Consider the following 24118-nt stretch of genomic DNA (forward strand, 5'->3'; position numbering starts at 1 on the left):
TCGACTCTCTCATTTGCATGTCACTGAATTGTGCTGTTTTGTGAAACTGTTTGGTGAACTGATTTGTGAAAAATAACGAAACTTTAAAATGCCATAACTTTCTTATTTTACATCCGATTTTGATGAAATTTTAAGTGTTATTCTTGTTTGATTTTTCTCTATTGAGTCAAATCAACATTTTTATGGGGTGGACATGACCTTAAAGGTCAAGTCCACCCCAGTAAAATGTTAATAGGGGGGAGCACAGTAGGCCCGTGCCCCCCCCCCCCCCTTTGGGAGCCATAATCAAAATTTGTAATGTAAATATACAATTTTTACTCAAGAAGTGTGCCCCGGCCCGTGCACCTTTTGAAAGTGAGGACCTATTTTTTTGCTTGTCAAATTTTATGTGGACGAAATGACCTTCAATTTTAGGTGAAGACCTTTTTTTTTAAATTTTGGTTGTCAATTTTTCATTGGGAAAATTCCTTCGGTCCCTTTGGAAAATCCTGGAACCAAGCCCCTGGGCCTGGGGGATGGCATTCGTTTTAAAGATCTACTCCCTAGCTGCAGCAATACCCTTTAAGTTCTCTAAAATATAAGAAAATTAATAGCTGAGCTTTAATTTGGAAACATAGTGGTCTTTGGTAGTACCTAACACACCAAAGTTTGAAACCCGGGGCCCGTTTCTCAACACCTGGACAAGTTAGTCATATCTTTATCCACCAACCACGGAGTTAGTTCCAATCTTACTAAACCCGTTTCACGAAGGGCTTCCTAACTAGAATCCCTTGATATCGATACTATCGGTAGAAAGAGCAGACGAGACGTAGCCTTAGTCACAAAATAGCATAATTTTTGAAAAGCAAAAATGTGATAAAACTGCAATTATTGTGATTAATTTGGAAATACATCTAATAAAAATTATAGCAGAGGCAAAATATGAACCATGCATACTTAAACCATGAAGACTTGAGCATCTAATTGCTGAGAAAATCAAATTATGAATATATCATTTCATGACTAAAAAATCACATGGGGACAATGAGATGGGTATCCCCGGGATAGTAAATTTTGATAGTTTACGAAAGTAAACCACAATTGTTATCTTTGTAAAATAATGATAATTATACGTTTATTTATGGTTCCAAACATCATCAAAATATAGTTTAAATTAATTTTTTTTTTTTTTTACATACCGAAACACACGATTTGACAAATTCTTTGCATAAATTAGAGATAGAATTTATCAAAAATGTTGATAAGTGTTTGAAAACGACGAATACGAGTCCAGTTATGGATGACCTGCCGTGGTAGAATCTTTATCGATTCAATTACTTTACTATTTTAAAATGAGTGGTTTTGTTGCGTTTTACCAACAGTTTTGATAGTTTCTGTGCATAACAATTATTATTGAATGATCTATCACACCTGTTTTGCAATGTAATTTAAACTTCTATGAATGATTACGTAAGATTACAATTGTCAAATTTCGAGGCAATTTTGCATGTCATAGTCTACCCACGTGATGCCACTACGTCATTAAGAAAGAAGTTATGACAGGTTCGGAGGTGTCATAAATATTTAGTGAGGTTGTTGTACCCGATCTTGGTAAAGAGGGCTTCGTGAAACGGTTAGCGGACAAGTAGCTCACTATCTCCGATTTAGTCAAGAAGTTAGACTTATGACGGTGTTGAGAAACGGGCCCCCGGCCCCAAAGGGTGCAAGGGCCCCGTGTAGTGTTTTGTTTTTTTTACTACGGAAACATATGTTGATTACTTACCTCCAATATCTATTCTGTTTGCTTTCGTTACGTTTTCGCATGCAATTTTCGATGCGACGTGGCCGTGGACAAACAACAAGCAAAGCAAAGACGAAGGTGAAACCTGTTAATATTTCCACGAATATTTGAGCTCATAATTATGTCATCACCAGGAAAACCAGATTTAAAAGGTGGACATGCTCCTGCAGGTACGAAATTACTGTTTGGTCTGGTATTTTGAAAAGGGAATAAAACAGCTTGGGACAGCTATTTAGACTAACTAGCGCAGACTCGCGTAGCCGTAGCTGAGTTGAAATCGTCAGAGTCGAGAGCATGAGCGCTCAGCCCGAGGCACAGCCAGAAACGGGGGGCATGAGAGCTGAGGCCCTGCCCCTGGCCTGGGCATGGCGTAGGCTTCGGTTGGCAGAGAGTGAGAGGAAGGGCTTCAAAGTGCAAACGAGGTTTGGTCATGGACGGGGTATTTATAATATGCCTGAGCTGTATTTCATATGTTATGAGTGTTGCTGTGTGACTTGAGATGATCCTAAAAGTAAATAAAACTTTTAAAAGTAACTAAAAATGATTGTGAATCATGTGAATGTGATGTGTGTGTGGGGCCGGGGGAGGGGGCTGATGAATCAGGGACAACTCGGACCACAGGACTGTCAGGACAACTCGGACCGTGGGCCGAGTTGTCCCACCCGTTTCGTGATTTTTTTTTCCACAAATTTGCGTCTATTTTTCCGTCATTTCGAAATTTCTTGTAAAGATTTTCTAGATGTATGGTCTGATAGTAATGTTCTTCACTTTCTATTACTTTTTTTTCGCTGAAATAAATAAAAAAGTGTAATTTTAGGCGTTTTTCGACAGCTCGCGATTCCCATAGGCGCGCGTGTATTAACTGTGTAGGTGCTCGGCTCGGCCCCGCTCAACAACTGACTTGATTTTGTGATCATTTCTCCTCAAGTTACCACTTTTATCGCAGAAGATGGACTTTCTTGTATTCCATTAACTCCATTTTCTCATCAAAAGGATAAAATTTGGAGTATTTGCACGATTTTCTTAAAGTTTTTCACCTTTTCTCTCTGGTCGTAAGAAGCGAACAACCGATGAACGGTCCGCTGCTCTTCATCGCAATTCTACGTAGCTCGGCCGCCTAAACTGGCGGGGTGGGATTCAGCCCGAATCCCCAATGGAAGTGGGCGTGCACAGTCAAAGAGCTGAGCTTGACCGAGTGAGAGAGTGAACTACAGCTTGAAACTTGGCAGTGTCGTATAGGCTCTGCCTTTTTTTGTGTAAATAGATATATATATATATTTTTTTTTCTATATTGATTTTCCCTGGTGTAGAGCTTTAAGATTGTAATAATTTAATATGCTTTAATTTCTTTGACTGAGTGTGACTGTGGTTAGGATGTTTGAGTCGCACAAAAAATACTTTTACGTGGGTGGGGGCTCGGGGCGATTTCACTCCTGCCCCCGAAATGTGAAAAAATATTCGTGTTGTAAATGTGTTGGCATGCCGGGCTGAGGGTAGCCATCAATAAAAAAAATATATTTTGGGGGCTTAATTTTTTAATCAAATTGATTAATTTTAGGCCTATTTATTTTTTTTACATTTTATTTTTGTTTTCATATTGAGTTTCTCTGGTGTAGAGAGCTGAGTTTTAAGTTGCAATAATCAATATGCTTCAATTTCTTTGACTTTGAGTGTGACTGTGGTCTGGATGTTTGAGTCGCACAAAAAATACTTTTACGTGGGTGGGGGCTCGGGACGGTTCACTCCTGCCCCCGAAATGTGAAAAATATTTAACGTGTAGCTGTGTTGGCATGCCGGGCTGAGGGAAGCCATCAATAATTTTTTTTTTTTTTTGGGGGGGGGGCTTAATTTTTAATCAAATTGATTATTTTTAGGCCTATTAATTTTTTTTTTACATTTTATTTTTATTTTTTATATTGAGTTTCCCTGGTGTAGAGAGCTGAGTTTTAAGTTGCAATAATCAATATGCTTCAATTTCTTTGACTCTTGAGTGTGACTGTGGTGTGGATTTTTGAATTGCACAATAAATACTTTCATGTGGGTGGGGGCTCGGGGCGATTTCACTCCTGCCCCCGAAATGTGAAAAAATATTTGGGGTGTAGCTGTGTGGGCATGCTGGGCAGTGCTGAGGGTAGCCATCAATAAAAAAATGTTTCATTGGGGCTTACTTTTTTAATGGAACTATAATTATTTTTAGGCCTATTTAATTTTTATATAAATTTCATTTTTATATTGAGTTTCCCTGGTGTAGAGAGCTGAGTTTTGGAGATGACGAGAGGGACGAGGAGGTGAGGGATGGCAATAGGGATGAGGATCTTTGATGAGAGGGGTGCATGGAGATGGTGAGAGGGACGAGGATGTGAGGGATGGGGATTATCATGGGAAGAAATCCCAGGGGGGGGGACGTGTCCCCCTACCAAAAATAGTAAGGGGGACACAATATCAAATGTCCACCCTACTATTTTTCTTCTTGAATAATGGAGAACAAATACATCATTCACAATCGAAATAATAAATGTATTTAGGACTAAATGACCTTATATTTTTGAAAACCCTTTTTTTTCTTGTCAATTGTTTTGGGGTTAAAAAATGACCCTATATTTTGGGCGATAACCTTTTTTTTTAATGCTTAATTGTCAAATTTTCCAGCCCTTGATCTCCCCTACCTTTGGGGACAGATTTCCGCCCATGGCGATGATGATAGGGATGAGGATGATGGGGAGGGATGGGGATGAAGGTGAAAAGCCGGCAGAGATAGATAGATTTAAGAAGAAAAATCCGTCCGACGAATGCCTTCATGTTATGTGATGAAAAATCATACTAGGCCTTACAAGTATTTGGGTTACATTGAAAGAAAATAAGGGTAATCTTTTTTTTCCAATTATCAATAAATTAAATTCTTTATTCAATAAAAATGACGAATTTATGATTTTGAATTTCATTTCTTTTACATATTATGTGGTTTTTCTTTTTGATTAAATTTATTATGTTACTTTTTTTCATCACTACATCATGATTTTTGTCTCACCTGAATAGCAGAGTGAGACTATATAGGCGCCGCTTTTCCGACGGCAGCGTCAACATCAAATCTTAAAGGGATGGTCCGGGCTGAAAGTATTTATAGCTAAATAAATAGAGTAGTATGCACTGAGCAAAATGCCGAAAATTTCATCAAAATCGGATAACAATTAACAAAGTTATTGAATTTTAAAGTTAAACAATATTTTGTGAAAACAGTCGTCATGAATATTCATTAGGTGGGCTGATGATGTCACATCCCCACTTGTTCTTTTGTATTTTATTAGATGAAATTAAGGTTTATTCAAATGTTTTCCTCCAAGAACTAGAAAAATTGGATTGACAACTGATTTAGTGCATTAGATATTTATTGCTGCAACTTATTTCATTATAAGGGAGACATATTATTCACACAAGAATGAAATAATGAAAAAAAATATGATTTATGTAATAACATAAGAAAATGGAAAGTGGGGATGTGACATCATCAGCCCACCTTGTGAATATTCATGACGCAGAGGCGTCGATCATGGGGGGGCAGGGGGGCAACCGCCCCACCAATGAAAATATTGGGGGGGCAAACATATCGTTTTGCCCCCCCAATAATTTCGCATGTGCAAAAAATAAAATAAGATTGTAATGTTACACAGAAATCAGCAAGCGAGATTGAGATACACAACTCGTTCTTCATCTAAAATCGTGCTCAAAATGTCCGGTTTTCAGATTGGGAATATAAAAAATTTCAGCTCGCGCTTCGCGCTCGCATCATTTCTGTAGCAAAAACCCATACTTTTCATGATTGAATAGGTGAACAGAATGTCCCGTTTTCAGTTCTATACCTCAAAAGAACCCCCACTTCGATTTGCAATAATCTTTTGTTGGATATATTTCTTGTTCTTTATTAAAAACGTCAATTAAACTCTTTTTTTTAAGATCAAAATATCAAATTTTTCAGCTCGCGCTTCGCATCTATTATTATTATTATTTTTTTTTAATTTAATTTGTTGGTGAGATGTGTGTGTGTGTGTGAATATATATATATATATATATATATATATATATGTATATACATATAGGCATTTGTGTGTGTGCGTGTGTTTGAGTCTGTTTGTTTTGTGTGATCGAGCGCCTTTGGAAAGATGATTCATGATTTGGCCCCCCCAATCTGAAAAATGGATCGACGCCCCTGTCATGACGACTGTTTTTACAAAATATTGCTAAACTTTTAACTTCAATAACTTTATTATTTGTTAACCGATTTTGATGAAATTTTCGGCATTTTGCTCAGTGAATTCTACTCTATGTATTAATATATAATTATTTTCAGCCCGGACCATCCCTTTAACTGAAGGTTGTAAGTTTCTGAAATGACAGCATAACTTAGAAAGTATTTGGACATAGTTCATGAAACTTGGACAATCAAGTATCACTGAACATCCTGCAGCAAGTTTCAGGTCACATGATTAAGGTCAAAGGTCAATGAACTTTGGCCATTTGGGGGTATTTGTTGAATAACTAATTTTGAATAACTATTTTATAGTAGTTTTCAAAGTCAGCACTGCTCCCGGGAACTGCTGCTATATTGAATCGTGTAATGCAGGTGAGACTGCCAGAGACGTTTCACTTGTTGTATGTACAGGGCTCTCTTTTAACTCAGTTTTTTTTTAATTGAAGAGACCACTCTTTCTCTAGAAAACGCTTTTCTAATGTTTTCAAGTTCAGGCCAGTCTAGAGTGGGGATTCCACTGGAATGTCCATGCAAACTATGCTCAGTGTATTGATTTTGAATATTTAGTATTTAATACTTTATTCGTTTCTTTCCTCTGTTACTTTTTTACCGTTTTTTTTTAATCTACGATTTATTCAAAGATGTACAGTGGCGTCAAATTCGTCCGCCAAAAAAATTGACAAGCAAAAAAAGGTCTTCAAGTTCAAAGGAGCGGGCCAGGTATCAGTTTTGACTCGTCAGGGGGGGGGGGGCAGTCTGCCCCCCGTAGGTACGCTAGTGGATATGTTCTTTTTCTTCTACTTTCTTTTGTTATATATTTTGTAAAGATTTTTTTATCTCATTTTATACATTGAAAGAAGGAATTTGAATTTGATGGTTTACATAACCTTGTTAAAAGAAAAACAAATCTTCAAATAATCATAGAATGTAGTGCGCATTAAACTGCACGTCCTTAAATTATGTTATGTTTAAATCTAGAAGGATCATCTTCATTTGAAAAAGTAAATAGGTTAGATTTTGTATTATGTTTGGAAGTTCAATTTCATTTGCAGTCAGATGATATAAGATTGATATTATTTTCTTGTGAACAAATAACAAATTCACAAACAATTTATTTTAAAGAATGCATTGATTAATACTGTCAAGGAGGTATTTTTTCTACTTAAGTGAAAAAGAATTTGTCTAGAATGTGGTAAATGCTCTAGCCCATCTGGATGCCATTATTTTGATGATGTGATATTACTTTTGATGTCTTGGAAATATATGATATTTGGATAATAAAACTGTATTATTACTGTAAATGAAATTACAAATTTTCTTGATTTCATATTTTGTTCCTCTAAAATATTTTCCTTCTTAACTTAGCGATGTCTAGCAACGTGGTCGGAACGTCTGAAGGCACGGCTAGGTTTTCTGGATCATTCATGGCTAGTCCGTCAAGTTATTCTGTCATGCTAGTAATGCAACCTAGTCCAGCTTGACGTACCGAAACATGCTAGTTCAGCAACCTAGTCCAGCTTGGTGGACTAACATCATGTTAGTCCAGCAGCAAGACTAACTTGAAGTTAGTCCAAGTGGGCACCATTTGGACCAACTTAAAACTAGTCAATAACTAGTCGAGCGACTAGCTATATGTTAGTCCAGCTCACTGGACTAACCAATAACTAGTTGCTGGACTAGCATCAAACTAGTCAGGCTTGCATGACTAACGTTAAACTGGTCGCTTGACTAGGAACATGCTAGTCAACCGACTAATGAAAGGCTAGTCTAGCAAGATGGACTAAGCAAAACTAGTCCATCATGCTAGTCCAGCAAAGCAGACTAACTTAAAGCTAGTCCAGGTGGGCACCATTTGGACTAACTTTAAGCTAGTCTGGCGACCAATTTTGGTTTTCAGTGTAGAATGGGTGATATTCTATTCAAAGAAAAACAAAAACAACATCACTCCAAAGGAACTGCAAAAATTATTTGATAAAAACAAAACCCTCTTCATAGTTGCTCTTTGCAATATCGTATTGACCACCCTTCTCCTGTTTTTAAAACCCAGACAAGTATGATTTGTTGCTACCCCCCCCTTCCATGTACCTGTCATTTCTTTGTATTTTCCCTCTTTTTCTTTGTTTTTTCTATTGATCGATGTATCAGTGTTTAGTATTGTTGTCTTTTTTTATACCAGTAATAGAATATAAATTTAATTGAAATGAGAGTGATGAACATAATGAGAAAGGGAGACAATGATAAGATAAGAATGGATATAAAATATTACAATTTACAGAATATAACATATACATGTATATTTCTATTTATTCAAAGTTCACAATTCATTTTTATTCAGGTTTACATTTAAAATTTAAACAAGGTAATTAAGTGATTAAGTGATGCATTTTGGAACAATACTAAATTAAATACATTTTATATTGAATAAACAATAATTGGTAAAAATACAAAACACAAAACTTCTAACTCTATTCTTTCCTCCTGTAAAAAATTACAAACTAAATGAAATGGACATTAGTTCCATGGCAAATCGGGGGGGGGGGGGGGGGGGGCACATTCCGCCCCCCCCCCTTGAGAGGTACTCAAAAGGCAACTGCTTGTCAAATTTTTCCTGGGAAAAAAATTATGATTTGGTAGTGAAGACCTTTTGTCAAAAAATTCCTATACAAAATGCCCTCCGGCCCTGTAGGGAAATTTTGGATCCGCCCTTGATTATATTTCAAATGGGAATAAGACCGAGTGGCCCTAAAACTTGATTGAAAAAAATATTCACAACTGCAGGGCAAGGCTTCAGTCTCCAAGCTCACGACTGTGCAAGTACATCCACTTCCATTGGCAATTCCGGCTGAATTCCACCCTGGCAGCCTGACATCCACCCTTACCAAGAAATAAAATTAAAGAAAGTAAATCAGGGAAAAACAAGGAATGGCACAATGAATTACATCAATTTATTTTAAATCCTGTAAAAAATAAAAATAAGTAATTAATTAATTTAATTAAAAATTAAGCCCCCAAATAAAACATTTTTTTATTGATGGCTACCCTCAGCCTGGCATGCCCACACAGATACACCTAGAACATTTTCACATTTCGGGGGCAGGAGTGAAAATGCTCCGAGCCCCACATAAGTATTTTTTCCGTGACTCAAATTTCCACGCCACAAAGTCAAAGAAATTGAAGCAGGAGCATACGCAGGATTTTTTTAAAAGGGAGGGGGTTCAAGCTGAATGAAATGTTGATCAACAAAAGAAAAAAAAAGTTCTTTACCACCAATTTTAGGTCGTTTCCTCCCAAAATATTGACAAGCAAACAAACAACCCCCCCCCAAAAAAAAAAAAAAATTAGGGGGCCGGGGAATGGGTATAAAATTTTTTTTAGGGTGATTGAACACCTGTAACCACCCCCTGCGTACGCCACCAAATTGAAGCATAATTATTGCAACTTAAATCTCAGCTCTACACCAGCGAAACTCAGTATAAAAAAAATAGACCTAAAAATAATTAGTTTAATAAAAAATTAAGCCCCCAAATGAACATTTTTTATTGATGGCTACCCTCATCCCAACATGCCCACACAGCTACACCACGAATATTTTTTCACATTTCGGGGGCAGGAGTGAAATCGCCCTGAGCCCCCACCCACGTTAAAGTATATTTTGTGCAACTCAAACATCCATACCACAGTCACACTCAGTGTCAAAGAAATTGAAGCATATTAATTATTGCAACTTAAACTCAATATAAAAAAATAAAAAAAAAATTAAAAGAAAAATATAAAGGCCTAAAAGTAATCAATTTGATTAAAAATTAAGCCCCCCCCCAAAAAAATGTTATGGCTACCCTCAGCCCGGCATGCCAACACAGCTACACCACGAATATTTTTTCACATTTCGGGGGCAGGAGTGAAATCGCCCCGAGCCCCCACCCACGTTAAAGTATATTTTGTGCGACTCAAACATCCATACCACAGTCACGCTCAGAGTCAAAGAAATTGAAGCATATTAATTATTGTAACTTAAACTCCATATAAAAAAACAAAAATAAAATGTAAAAAAAATAAATAGGCCTAAAATTAATCAATTTGATTAAAAAATTAAGCCCCCAAAATATTTTTTTTTTACTGATGGCTACCCTCAGCCCGGCATGCCAACACATTTACAACACGAATATTTTTTCACATTTCGGGGGCAGGAGTGAAATCGCCCCGAGCCCCCACCCACGTAAAAGTATTTTTTGTGCGACTCAAACATCCACACCACAGTCACACTCAGTCAAAGAAATTAAAGCATATTAAATTATTACAATCTTAAAGCTCTACACCAGGGAAAATCAATATAGAAAAATATATATATATATATATCTATTTACACAAAAAAAGGCAGAGCCTATACGACACTGCCAAGTTTCAAGCTGTAGTTCACTCTCTCACTCGGTCAAGCTCAGCTCTTTGACTGTGCACGCCCACTTCCATTGGGGATTCGGGCTGAATCCCACCCCGCCAGTTTAGGCGGCCGAGCTACGTAGGATTGCAATGAAGAGCAGCGGACCGTTCATCGGTTGTTCGCTTCTTACGACCAGAGAGAAAAGGTGAAAAACTTTAAGAAAATCGTGCAAATACTCCAAATTTTATCCTTTTGATGAGAAAATGGAGTTAATGGAATACAAGAAAGTCCATCTTCTGCGATAAAAGTGGTAACTTGAGGAGAAATGATCACAAAATCAAGTCAGTTGTTGAGCGGGGCCGAGCCGAGCACCTACACAGTTAATACACGCGCGCCTATGGGAATCGCGAGCTGTCGAAAAACGCCTAAAATTACACTTTTTTATTTATTTCAGCGAAAAAAAAGTAATAGAAAGTGAAGAACATTACCATCAGACCATATCTCTAGAAAATCTTTACAAGAAATTTCGAAATGACGGAAAAATAGACACAAATTTGTGAAAAAAAAATATCGTAATGGGTGGGACATCTCGGCCCGCGGTCCGAGATGTCCCGTGGTCCGAGTTGTCCCGACCCCGGGCTGATGACGTGATCGAGTGATGCTGTAGTAGTACTACGGCTTACAGGCCTTGTCTTGAGGACTCCATGATGATGTTTTATAAAAATATTTTGACATAGATTTCTTCATCATGGAGTCTTGAATCCCCGTCCATACACTTGTTCACTGCAACCACCCTGCCTGTGGGGAATCTACAGGTTGGACTATGGCTAACCCATACTATGGCTTACCGTGTATTTGACCATACTCTCGGGACTAGGGTGATTTATGGTCTAAATATTTCTCCAAATGAATTGTGAAAACAGAAATTATGCACTTACCTTGATTATATGGATGAAGGTCTAACGAGTGGCAGTTTCCTGACATCTGGGCACAGACTGGAACCTCAAAAAACGAAAAGTTCTCTCCTTCTACCCCCGTCTCGATCGGCCATTTTTGTTATGAATTGTAACAAAATGGCCGATCGAGACTGGGGTAGAAGGAGAGAACTTTTCATTTTTTTGAGGTTCCAGTTTGTGCCCAGCTGTCAGGAAACTGCCACTCGTTAGACCTTCATCCATATAATCGTGGTAATTTCTGTTTTCACAATTCATTTGGAGAAACATTTAGACCATAAATCATCCTAGTCCTGTGAGTATGGTAAAATACACGGTAAGCCCCTGGGCTCCCGCAAGCTGCGCGGGCGGGAGCACCCTGGGTTAGACTATGGCATGCCAATGCTGTACAGAGGTCAGAGCACACACTTTAAAAAATGATTAAAATATCACTTTTGTGACCAAAATTACTAATTTCCATACAGTTGCAATTAATTGTTCATTAATAACTTTGGAATAATTTTTGTATTCACTAGAGCGCTCAAAAACTTGAATTTTGGGCATATTTTTGTGTACGCCCTCTATTGGTGGAAAATAATATGGCAAGAAAATTTTCATTTTTTAATCTCTATTTTTAATTAAGAAAAAATAATTTAAAGAATCAAATTTACTTAAGGGACAAGTTGTATGAAGAATAGGTGTAATGGAAACTGTCAGTGTAAAAAAATCAAGCATTTGTCCGAAAGAAAAAGAGAAAATAAGCCAAACATTGCCATCCTTATTTTGCCACACATGGAGATATAACTGAGAACAAGGTTATATCATATCCTTGTTCATTGAATGAGTACGTCCATATATCTATAAGAGACACATGTACACAAAGATGGATTTCCCTAGAGGAAATCCATAGAGGGTGAAATGGGTTTGTATTGTCGAATTTTATTTATCTATGAACCTTCAGGCGCCTAATGCGTATAAAGGGATAAAAATTATTTCACTATAAATGGTAAAAATGAGACGTTTCTTACCAGACCCAATCTCCCGTAGATCCCTCGATCCTTTTGTCAACAAAGCAAAGACAATAGACCTGACCCTTGAACCGCTTCGTGATGACGTACATCCGACTAGCAATGCCCTTTTGAAGAACAATTTATAGATAAAAATTATTATTCACAAATACTGAAATTTAATACGTGATTATAAATAATTAGTAGTATGTACTAATTATTCTTCATACGCATTAGGCGCCTGAAGGTTCATAGATCAATAAAATTTGACAATACAAACCGATTTCCCCCTTTAAAGTATGGATTTCCTAGGGAAATCAAGTCTGATTTGCACGCACAAAAGTTTTGAACATGCTCAAAACTTTGTTGCGGGCGATTTGCTGGTAATCACCCGCAAGGCTAGCACAGAACGATGTGACAGTGCCCTAAGCCCCCCCCCCCCACACTGTTTCCAAATCCAAGGTCCTGTCTTGGCTGTCAAAATGTTTCCTTGGTCTTGTATAACAGACTCAGCACTGGTAATAAGCCAGTTCACGGTTAGCTCATGATCAACTTTTCTCCAATGACCTTTGTGATTTTTCATTAGGATAAGCACTATCATTTTCAAATGTAGATGTTGCGTTAGCTTTACCAATAGAGTATTCAAATTCTAAGAACAAAAGGCATTGTATAGACCAGGTGACTAGAATAGTACATCAGGGATAAAGTTTCAAAATCTGTTTTATTGTCTGCCTTTGGCACATTTGAATATTGTTTAGGCTACTGTCAAATACTAGTGATTATGAAGGCTCTATTTATTACTCTCCAGCTTGGACGTGATAAATATTTTGAAAGGAATACATGAATAATCATCATATCACAAATGCCTATGTCAGTGAATTTGAAAGCCACCTTCATGGTTGTCTCCAATGACCTTTTTCTGCTCGTGCGCAGTGTACAACCGTGAACAGGCTTATTGTACTGAACCAAACACTTGCTCAGGAACCAGCCTCAATCAGAATCTCTGTTATAAGTTAAACTCCTTGCTTGGCAAGGGTACCCCCGCCCTGCTAAAAATTAATGATACAAAAGTACCGGTATATGGATAGCGGCTAGCCAATGTTATAAATGATAGCACCAAAATCCATTTTTGTGCAAATGTTGGGGTTTTGGGTAGCCCTTGTATGTAGTGAGTGATGGTAATACCGACCAGCATTTTATTACCAAATGTGCCCATTGACATGTCAAACAATAGTTTCGCTTGACTTTGCATCATTCTTCTGTAGGGAATTTAAAATTGGATTGCTAAAAAGAGCACAAATTGTCTTTGTTTCACAATGTTGCTGATTGTTTATTTTGGTTATTGTCCATTATTAATTTATTATTTTAATGAAGACACGCATTCGTTCCTTTTTGTGACACTGGCTTGCATTTGTACAAGTGCTGCTACGTGAATTAAAAAAAATCAGTGGTTTGAAATGATATGAAATTTATGAAAAGTTAGGTAATATGATCCTCTGTGCAAAAGTAAAGGGTTTTGGCTTGTGGCACTGGCTGGCATTTATATACAAGTTTCCGAATGTACCCCTGTTAAAAATAAAATTAAGGGCTTGAAATTATGTCATGGATATTCATTATTGGCCAAGGGAATATAATTTTTCAGAATTAGAAATTTGCATAACAAGAAAAGTAAGAGTCAAATGTTTTATCTTCCCTAATTTCATTTGCATATAATTTTAAGTGCGCTTTTGCTTCTTTGAGTTTACTTCATTCATTTTAACTTGTTGTAGAGAGGTCAAGATGGCCTTAAAGAAGTTGATAAACCATGATGGGATGATATCTGATGATTAAACTAAGGTTTAACCCTAGTCTATACTAGAATTTTAAACCATACTTCTATGGAATGCTTGGCTTCTTGATAATTGTCTTAAATTTAATAATAATGATAATACATGAGATTTGTATAGCGCACTTTCCATCTTGATTAAATGCTCAAGGCACTTCAGAGCAGAACAACAAAAACTATTTACATACCGGTATAATACATGTCTGAACAATAAGTCAATGTCTATAAAGAAAAAAACTCTCTTAAACAGGTATGTTTTCAGGTTGCCCTTGAAGGTGGTCACTGAAGTCTGGGTTTTCAATCTCTGTGGAAGAGAATTCCACAGGATAGGCCCTGCGTGAGCAAAGGCACGTGGCAATTGTAATGTATCAACAAATATTTTAAAATTGGTAATATTTTTGTACTTTCCTATTTACATTTCACAACTCAATTTTTTTGACAACTTTTTGCAGCTGGACAAGAATATTTTATTTGATTGGTGAATGAGTTGACAACTGGCATTCCATAATAGTGTGGTCTAAGTTAAAACCAGTTTAAACGAAACCATGGCAATCAAGAATACAACCTGGTGTGAATGGTTTTATCTTATACAGTGAAGGTTGGTGGTATGAGGATACCGGGAAAGGTCCACCCAGAAAAAGCCACCAAAGAACCGGAAGTTGAAGATGAGGAATATGAGGAGACAACAGGAAAGAGGTTTGGAAATTTATTGTTTTTATCCTGCATACTTAATGTGATTGGTTAACATTGGTTTGACTTAAAAAAATCTGAGCTAGAAGGTCACACTTGTCACCTGTGTCTGTGATATGTTACAAAAATGAAGCCCAGAAAAAATTGCGTTCGAAAAATAATTATTTAGTGCTTCAAAAATTGAAATATAAAGTGACCGAAAACACCATCTTAATTTCATCCCATACACTTATGTGTACTATTACAAAATCGGGGTTTGTCTTGTAGTTTTAGCTTTTCATTCTCAATAATGGTTGTTTTCAGGGTTTATTAGTTCTAATACATGCACTTGTACTCATGTTTCATCTTGGTTTGAGAATTTTTTAAATCGGCTGCTCACAAAGTTAAACAATACCTTTAATATAATGAAGACCTGGTGGAGGGGAGAGGTGTCACTTTGAGCACTTCATGGTCTGTATTTTGAAGTCGTGTTTAATTGAGACCACGGTCTATAACCGAGTGTTCAAATTATGGGAAGCCAAAAATGTCAAAATTTTGTTTACATTGTGTGTTTCATATGTTTACTGAGTGCTTTCATTGGCAAAGAATTCTAATTCAGTTATTATTCCCGGACAATTATGAATGGCCTTATGAGATGAGTTTATCTAATCTATTATTGTTGTTAGAGATTTATGTCACGGGGAACATGCCAGCAATACAGGATTAATTTTTTGATCTACTTTATATGTAATCTGCCTGAGCTTACAAACTACCATTTTGTACTTTGAAGGGGCCCCCATGTCTATGCACATAAAATTGGACTGAATGTTCTACGATCAATCGCTAACCTTTGTGTAACGGGCCCCTGGTGGAGGGGAGAGGTGTCACTTTGAGCACTTCATGGTCTGTATTTTGAAGTCGTGTTTAATTGAGACCATGGTCTATAACCGAGTGTTCAAATTATGGGAAGCCAAAAATGTCAAAATTTTGTTTACATTGTGTGTTTCATATGTTTACTGAGTGCTTTCATTGGCAAAGAATTCTAATTCAGTTATTATTCCCGGACAATTATGAATGGCCTTATGAGATGAGTTTTTCTAATCTATTATTGTTGTTAGAGATTTATGTCACGGGGAACATGCCAGCAATACAGGATTAATTTTTTGATCTACTTAATATGTAATCGGCCTGAGCTTACAAACTACCATTTTGTACTATGAAGGGGGCCCCCCATGTCTATGCACATAAAATTGGACTGAAGATTAAACATGAATTTGTTAAACATTCCACAAAAGTGTCATTCAATATTATTTCTTGGAGTAGATGTGCCAAAACTCATTTAAATAACAAACAGTCTTATTTCTTGCGATTTTTATGGAAAAAAATGATAGTTACCAATATCTGAGCACTCATTCATTTACACTTGTCTTGGGTTTTGATGCAGTTTGATTCCCATTGAATTGAGTGCCTGAAATTAAAAATTTTTCATCTTTTTTTCCCACCTTTTTTCTACTCCTTTTTTTTCATCCCTAAACATGGCAAATGTTGAAGCCATTGTATGAACACAATAATTTGCTTCAGAATTTGTAATTTATAATTTGGAAGGCTAGTGAGTTTTATTTCAATCTTATTTGTATGATAGCTGAAACTGTGTCCATGAAATTGCTGAGAAGGATAACACTTATAAACAGCTGTTTCTATGAGTACGTCTAAAAGGGTCGTGCTGTGCAAACATTGATTCTGGCTTGTCCAAGTGTCATTGGAAATAATCTTCTGTAATCAGCCTGGCCTTTATGAATGGGGTTTACAAGGGCCCTCTGAATTTACCTCAGGACATTTTTTACATAAAGTCAATTTCTGTTTGATATGCAATGTAAAATATTAAATTTTGAATGCCCTTTCATTAACTCTCAGTGACCATACTCTTTAATTCATCTGTATGCCCCATAGAGCATATGCACACGGTGATACACACAAGGGGAAAGGGACCCCCCCCCCACACAATTTTTTAAAAACACACTCTTATTCCGAATGTTTACCCCAAAACAATTATTCAAAGTGTGCAACAAATCTCTCAATTTTACTTTTAAGAAAATGCCATTGTTATGACGAAATTATGCCAGTCACTTCTCTTTATTGGTTTTATGTAATTTTGAACGTGTTTAAATCCTTCTCATGAAAACATGCCTGTGTATGGTCATGATTGTGCACAAGAAAAACGGGGTGATTATTAGGGCTAAAAAAATTATGATGATACCCTCATCCAACTGACCATAAAATGGGGAAAACAGGGTCGCTATTTCAATAAATTTGTTAGCACTTACAGAACCACACACACTATACAATGTACAAAATTCTACAAATGCAATGTTTTAATGAGAAAATGTCAGATTGTGGACAAGAATTTACTCAAGTTTGTATTCTGTAGCTTCAGTGCACTTAAATTGGTGTTTTGAAGTCCTGCATAAATATATCATCCCGTGCGTGATTTATTTGTGCAGCGCAGCAGCGGAGATGAAAAAAAATCTACCAACCGAATTAACTTTCAAATTTTGGACTCATGAGGGCAACATCATTTTTTTATGCCTTATGCAGAAAGGGAAGTGGAAATTGATATCATTAATAAATATTACCTGACAATGCATTCATCTCATTCGCTGTTTTTTTTATCTGTCTTTTGAATACAGCCCTCCATCGAATGAGACAAGGGTATTGATATCTGGAGCCCCATCACATGGTAACAAGGACTTCCCACCGGAAGCCATCAAACAGTTCCACGAGAAACCGGTGCCAACTCACCAGAAGAACGTATCCACTAAACCCATCAAAGTGGTTCAACAGCCGAGGAAGAATTAGGATAGCGTCAACAGCAAAGCAAAACAAGTGCAAATATGAGATTTGGTCTGTGCTTTGGACCCCATTTGTGGGGAGATTTTCAATGGCGAGTAGTCATCTTGATTTGAGGGTATTTGTTCAGAAAGTGATTCTTTGAAAGGTGACCTGCATGATGCCTTGGAATGAAACAAGAATTATTGATTTTAACAAATTATGCTGAAATATCAGAAACAAAACAAATCATTAACATTTATCGATATAGTTTGGAGGAATATTTTTAAGATACCTGGTTATTTTTTATTTAGTTAGTGTCAAACACACTTGATGAAGCCATTTGATGGTTTGAAAAGAATTTGATTCTTATTTTGAATATTGGAAATTCCATATCTTTTAAATCATGATGGGTAAGTACTAGGAGTGCTAATTGTAGAAATAAAATGAACCAAAATGAATCAAGAATATAGTAGGATGAAGACAAAATAAATCTTTATCTTCTACACATTTTTTTTCCTTTCTTGTTATGTGGAATGCAATGTAAAACTGTCTTTAAGTGCAATTAAGTTTTTTCAGGAATTGTGAAATATGTAGACTCTAGTGACTATGCACAATTCAAAATGGCCGATCACACCAATCATCACAGCCCATGATATTTTGATGACTTAAAAATATTTAGAGACAACTCAAAGAAACCTTGACCAATGATTTCCTCGTAATTCTTAATTTTTATTGATTTGCCTAATGTTAGGCATTTTTATAATGTATTCAAAATTATCCAATAATATGGCAGAAGGCGTGTAAAGGCATATAAAAGCTGAAACAGTCATTAAGACTTTAATGTTAGAAGTATTAACATTTTCTGTTAGGAAAATTCAAAATCAACTTTCATTATTGATCTTTTTTTATGATTGAGATTAGATGAAAGAAGTTGGATAAATCGATATTGGAAGATAAACAGGTATTGAAGTTTTTAGTACGTCAGACATTCTATGCCAAGACTGTATCACATCTTTGTGTGAAATAACGAATGAAAGCTGAAAAAGCATGACAAAATCTCGGACTTATTTGATAGAGTATTTACTCAGTTTCAGATCAACAAGAGGGAGTTTTCACTCCACGACGCATGACAAATTCTAGAACATAGAAAATGTATTGTCAAATGCCCTTCATGACAATGAACAACCGAGAAGTCTTTGTCGAAAATTGGTGAATCAAACAATGTCCTTGGACAATACTGCTGTTCTGGTTCACCAATGTACGACAAAGACCTACCAGCTGTTCTTTGTCATTCAATTTCAATACATTTACTGTGTTCTTGAATCTGTTGTTTATTTTGAATTGCGAACTCCATAATTTCTCTTACTGCCAACACTGGATATAAATATTTAATCAAACTATTTCTTTCTTTGTTGAACAACCCCTGAAATAACACATTCATAAAGTTGACACATCCTCTGCTTATTATGAAGCAAATACCGACTTAAGGGATTTTTACGCCTGGGGGCCGTTTCATAAAGCTATTCGTTAGTTAAGAGCGACTTTAAGAACGACTGGTGAACCTTATGCGCTAAACCATCGCCAATGAATATTTTGGTGCATACCATTTACCACAAGAAAGGATCACCAGTCACTCTTAACTTACGAACAGCTTTATGAAACACCAACCTAGGAGGTCAGGTGTTTCATAAAACTCTTCTTAAGTTATGAGTGACTTTACGAACGACCTGTGATTCTTCTCCTTAGGAGCTATCTCAACATCAGTGAAAATTTGGTGTTTATCATTTCCCACAAGAAAGGATCATCAGTCATTTGTAAAGTTGCTTGTAACTCTTAATGATAAAAATCACCCACTGGAGTTCCTATCTACATCCAGGTGTGTGTTTCATAAAGCTGTTCGTAAGTTAAGAGCGACTGTAAGAATGACTGGGGATCCTTTCTTACGCTCTAAATAATCACCAATGAACATTAATGGTGAATATCATTTACCACAAGAAAGGATCACCAGTCGTTCCTAAAGTCACTCTTAACTTCCGAACAGCTTTATGAAACGGGGCCCAGGGCCCCGTTTCATAACGCTGTTCGGAAGTTGGTGAGGGCTGGTGCCCTCCTACCTGCTTCGCCATTCACCAACAATTATGAACAGCTTTATGAAACACAGGTGGGTGTTTCATTGAGCTGTTTGTAAAGTTACGCATGACTTTATGCACGACTGGAACATGTTCTCAGGTGCCAATTCAACATATCACTTTTTTTTAATAGCACAAGAATGGGTCACCAGTCTGGTATGAAGTCATTTGTAACCTACAAACAGTTTTATGAAATGCCAACCAGGGGGCCTTTCATAAAGCTGTCGTAAATTTGATTTCAAGAATTGCCATTCGTTAATACACAATTATTTCTTGACATGAAAATGGATTCAATCATAAAATGGCTTTCCATACACTATCTTGCATCGTTGGCTTAATCATTTGTAAAGCTTTTCGTAAGTTAAGAGCGACTTTAAGAACGACTGGTGATTCTTATGGTAAATGATTTTCACCATTAAATGTTCATTGGTGATTATTTAGCACGTAAGAAAGGTTCACCAGTCGTTATTAAAGTCACTCTTAACTTATGAAAAGCTTTATGAAAAGCTTTATGAATGATTAAGCCAACGATGTGGGAGGGCGTTATATGATTGAATCCATTTTCATGATGTCAAGAAATAATTGGGTATTAACGAATGGCAGTTCTTGAAATCAAGATGTAGAATTGAATGATACAAAGGTTTGCAATATATGCATGGCTAAATCATCCAGGTTTTAATTGATATTCATAAATTTTGATCATGTGACACAAGTATAATTTTACTTCATTCAACTGGAAAAATGAAATTATCATGTTTATAAGTATGATAACTTTTGTCATGATTGACCAAATGACAGTAGTAAGATTTATTTCATAATCTACATGTAGTGTAGACAACTAGGTGAATTTCTTCCTTCTTTTTCATCCGTATTGGTTTTTTTGTTTGCTATCATCACTTAATTATTGAGTACTTAATTTGTTTTAAAGCCTCTGGGATCAGATTTGTAGGAAAAAAACTTACATGCATAAAAAATTGCTCATTTACAACATCTGAATTATGAATTGATTTTGGATCTTTAAAATGTCGTTTATTTGTTCCTTTAAAAAAGAAAATGCATGCAAGTCTTCTTTTCTTAACGCTGAATTTCCATCTGGATAAGCTAATTTTATTCCAGCATTTGTATACAAAATCTTCATAAGGATTTTTTTTGTTTTGTTTTGGTAACATTATTGTTCTGCATGCTGTTTTACTTTTTTATTGTTATTGATCACAGTCAAATGACTAAAAAAATTGAATAAATTTGTTACAATATGTAATTTTTCAGAAAAAAATCAATTTTAGTAACTGACATGTATTTTATTCTATTTTACTTTGAAATTCTTGCCTGTGTATGTTAATACATGATTGCGAATCTAAGATCATTTTACTATTATTATATTCACTCTTTTTTCTCTTTAAGAGCTAGTGATGTCTAGTGATTCCATTTGAAGTTTATTAAAGTTTATTAATCATACAATGAGTGGGTAGTATTTATGCTTCTCTTATCATTCCTCTTATATCGCAAAATATAATGAAATGCTTAGAATAATTAACAATGATAGCATTTATAGGGTGTTGCAAGGCTTATGCATGGACTAACTAATGAATTATATCACAATAGTATCCATGGTAAAATACTAATACCTCGGTCACATTTACTCTATGGCGGCCGTACGGCGAGTCGAAAACAGCCGTTTTAACATTTTTTGTACCAGCTATACATGGGTGGTTTGAATAAAACTGCTGTTTTCGACTCGCCATAGATCAAATGTGACCGAGGAATAAACCAAAAATTCAAAACATTTTTTACCTGGTTTATATCATTTTTTGCCCATTATGAACCAAGCTAAACAAGGGTAAATGCTGTAATGACATGACATCTGTGTCAATGTGGGTCAAAAGTCATTGAAGGTAAATTGTTCCGACCAGCCTGCAAGAATGGTTACCAAGGGGGCAAGTCATTGTTGTTATCACCTATAATGTAGAATATATACACCCTTCCCTTCCATCGCCTGATTCTGAGCTCATTAAAACTTATTTTTGAAATAAATATAACTTATGATTTTATGTATAATGGGTATATACTATATGATAAAAGATATATGACTAAACGTTTTATGTACATGTATAATGGGTATATCGAATAAGAGAGATGATTATCGTATCTATTATTTTGTTGGTAGTCTTTTGGATAGCAAAATGAAATTCTTCCGTCTGGATTATTTACTGTAATAGGTTACATCTAACTTTACTCCTTACTGTTATTAGGAGAGCTAAGCATTCTTTATCCAAGTCCATAGAGTTATTGCAGTTTACAAGATGAACATATTGTTCCATTTAAGGAGCTTTTATTGTTTATATTGTCAGAATGTAGAGAGAAAGGACAGTATTGGGATTGTAGTTTCTTGATTTTATTCGATTTATATTTTATTGTGATTTTAACAATCCTCTCTACATTCCATCCATATTTGGTTTTTATGTCAAGCTTGATAGCTACCCATTGCTTTTCTCTGTGCTTTAGGGAGCTCGTTAATGCTGATTGTTCAGTTCTTGAAATTTAAACTCTTCATAGTCTTTACGAATTCTTCAAAATGATAGTTCCCTGTCAATGCAATTGTATACATTATGTACCAATAAAGACTATTGGGATACAAGAATCGTGATTTGAATTATTGATTTATTTGGCATGATTTGTACACGTTTATATGTTTGGAAGACTGGTAATGAATGAATTAGGGAGGTGGATAGATGGCTGTGAGAGAGAAGGGGGGGGGGGAGGAAGGGAGAGGAAGAAAGAGAGAGAGTGGAGTGGGGGGGGGGGGGATAAAGAAAGGGGCAAAAGGAGGAAAAGAAAGATTAGTGAACAATGGGGGGGGGGGGTTCTTTCTACACAGGGATGTTACTCTATAGACTAATGAGTGATTATGTTTATATACAGGTAGGCCTATATGTGTTATATGTGAAAATCCAAATAGGAAGCAAAGTCTTGTAATTTCGTCAATGGGTATTTTCAAATCGACTGGAGGTTAATTTCCGCATAAAAATTAGGTTCTAGAAAGAAACTGGCTAATCGGGGGGCCCACAGAGGGGGGGGGGGCTGACCATAAAAAAACAACTAGATCTATGAACATCTTACATTTAAGCGTGTATATATGTTTACTAAAAAAGTGTGGATGGACGGGGGGCTGAAGCTTCCTATTAAGCCGGCCTCAACTGCATGCCCCTCGGTTCTGTAGCCTCTGCTAATTTATGGCACTTCTTGACACTAAAAGAGCTATATCAAGGGCTGTGGCACAAAAATAAAATACAATTATCATATAATGTGATTTTATTCATGGTAAGCCCCCCCCCCCCCCCCCCCACTTTCAAAACCATTCAAAAGCCCCCTTTTCTAGACCTCCGCTTTGAATTAAACAGCGCCAGCTTTCTCTATTATGAGCTTTGAGCTGAGCTTGCTAGCTCGTATTCGTTCGTAAACAAACTAGAGTGGACGCCGGAGTGGAGGACAGATGCAAACAGACACGTCTCGAATTCGAAAAAGGAGCTGATAATTGGGTAAGTGCTCCATTCTCGATATTTTATGATTTACTGTATCAGAGTTCAAGTCGACATTCATGATTGCGACTTAATTCGACTGCCGAATAAACGTGGCGACTTAAGTTGGTCTTATAAAACCTACATCATTTTTTGTGAGCTGTGCCTGGGGCACTTGTGTTGTAAATTGGGGTTACAGGCGCGTGCGATTTCTATGCACGCACAATGTATTCGACTGATCACGTTTCCGTGATAGCGTGGATTTGAAAGGGTCCCCGTGTTTGTTATTTGTCTTGTCTTGTCTTCTCTTTCCTTTAATGCCCATGATCATTATATTGATTAGTATGGCAATTGTATGTACGTCCAGAAATAATGACTTGATCTTGATATAGATCTAGAGATTTTGCGTTTCAAAAATTTGTCTTTTCCGTTTCTGAAAATCTGTAATTCTGTTTCACTTTCAGCTTGATCTAAAAATGGAAATTCTGTTTTGTCACTGAAAATGTACACAACAAAAACCTGAATTCCATTTTGCAAAGGTGAATTCCATGAATATTTCAGGGCGCGACAAAACCGCTTGCCCGGGGCAAGTGAAAATGACGTGCGGGCAAAGTTAATTGCCCGATCGGGCAAGTGGTTGTTTTGGAAATAAAATATCAGTACTACAGTAGACCCTCTAAATTTCAATATCATTTGGAATTGGATAATCACAACTATCTCTCAGATTATGTCAAACCAGTAAAAAAAACAGTGGAAACTGATATAAAAACAGCGCCAATTACCAATAATTTATCGCCAGGTACCTCGT

At 36.4% G+C, this 24118-nt stretch overlaps 1 protein-coding gene across 1 annotated transcript; it reads left to right on the forward strand.

The window, feature by feature from the left end:
* Positions 1–14726: 14726 nt before the first annotated feature.
* On the forward strand, positions 14727–22433 carry LOC129262169 (death-associated protein 1 homolog). The gene is made up of 2 exons (XM_064102062.1): positions 14727–14864; positions 17525–22433. Exons 1-2 carry the CDS (start codon positions 14743–14745, stop codon positions 17691–17693), a joined length of 291 nt encoding a protein of 96 aa, XP_063958132.1. The 5' UTR covers positions 14727–14742; the 3' UTR covers positions 17694–22433.
* Positions 22434–24118: the final 1685 nt, after the last annotated feature.

This window comes from Lytechinus pictus, chromosome 1, assembly GCF_037042905.1.
Source record: "Lytechinus pictus isolate F3 Inbred chromosome 1, Lp3.0, whole genome shotgun sequence".
NCBI classification, from domain to species: domain Eukaryota; kingdom Metazoa; phylum Echinodermata; class Echinoidea; order Temnopleuroida; family Toxopneustidae; genus Lytechinus; species Lytechinus pictus.

Coding starts and splice junctions, on each gene's coding strand:
- LOC129262169 (XM_064102062.1), top strand. CDS start 14,743: ATGGTTTTATCTTATACAGTGAAGGTTGGTGGTATGAGGATACCGGGA. Junction 14,865..17,524: donor GAGGAGACAACAGGAAAGAG/GTTTGGAAATTT, acceptor TTTTGAATACAG/CCCTCCATCGAATGAGACAA.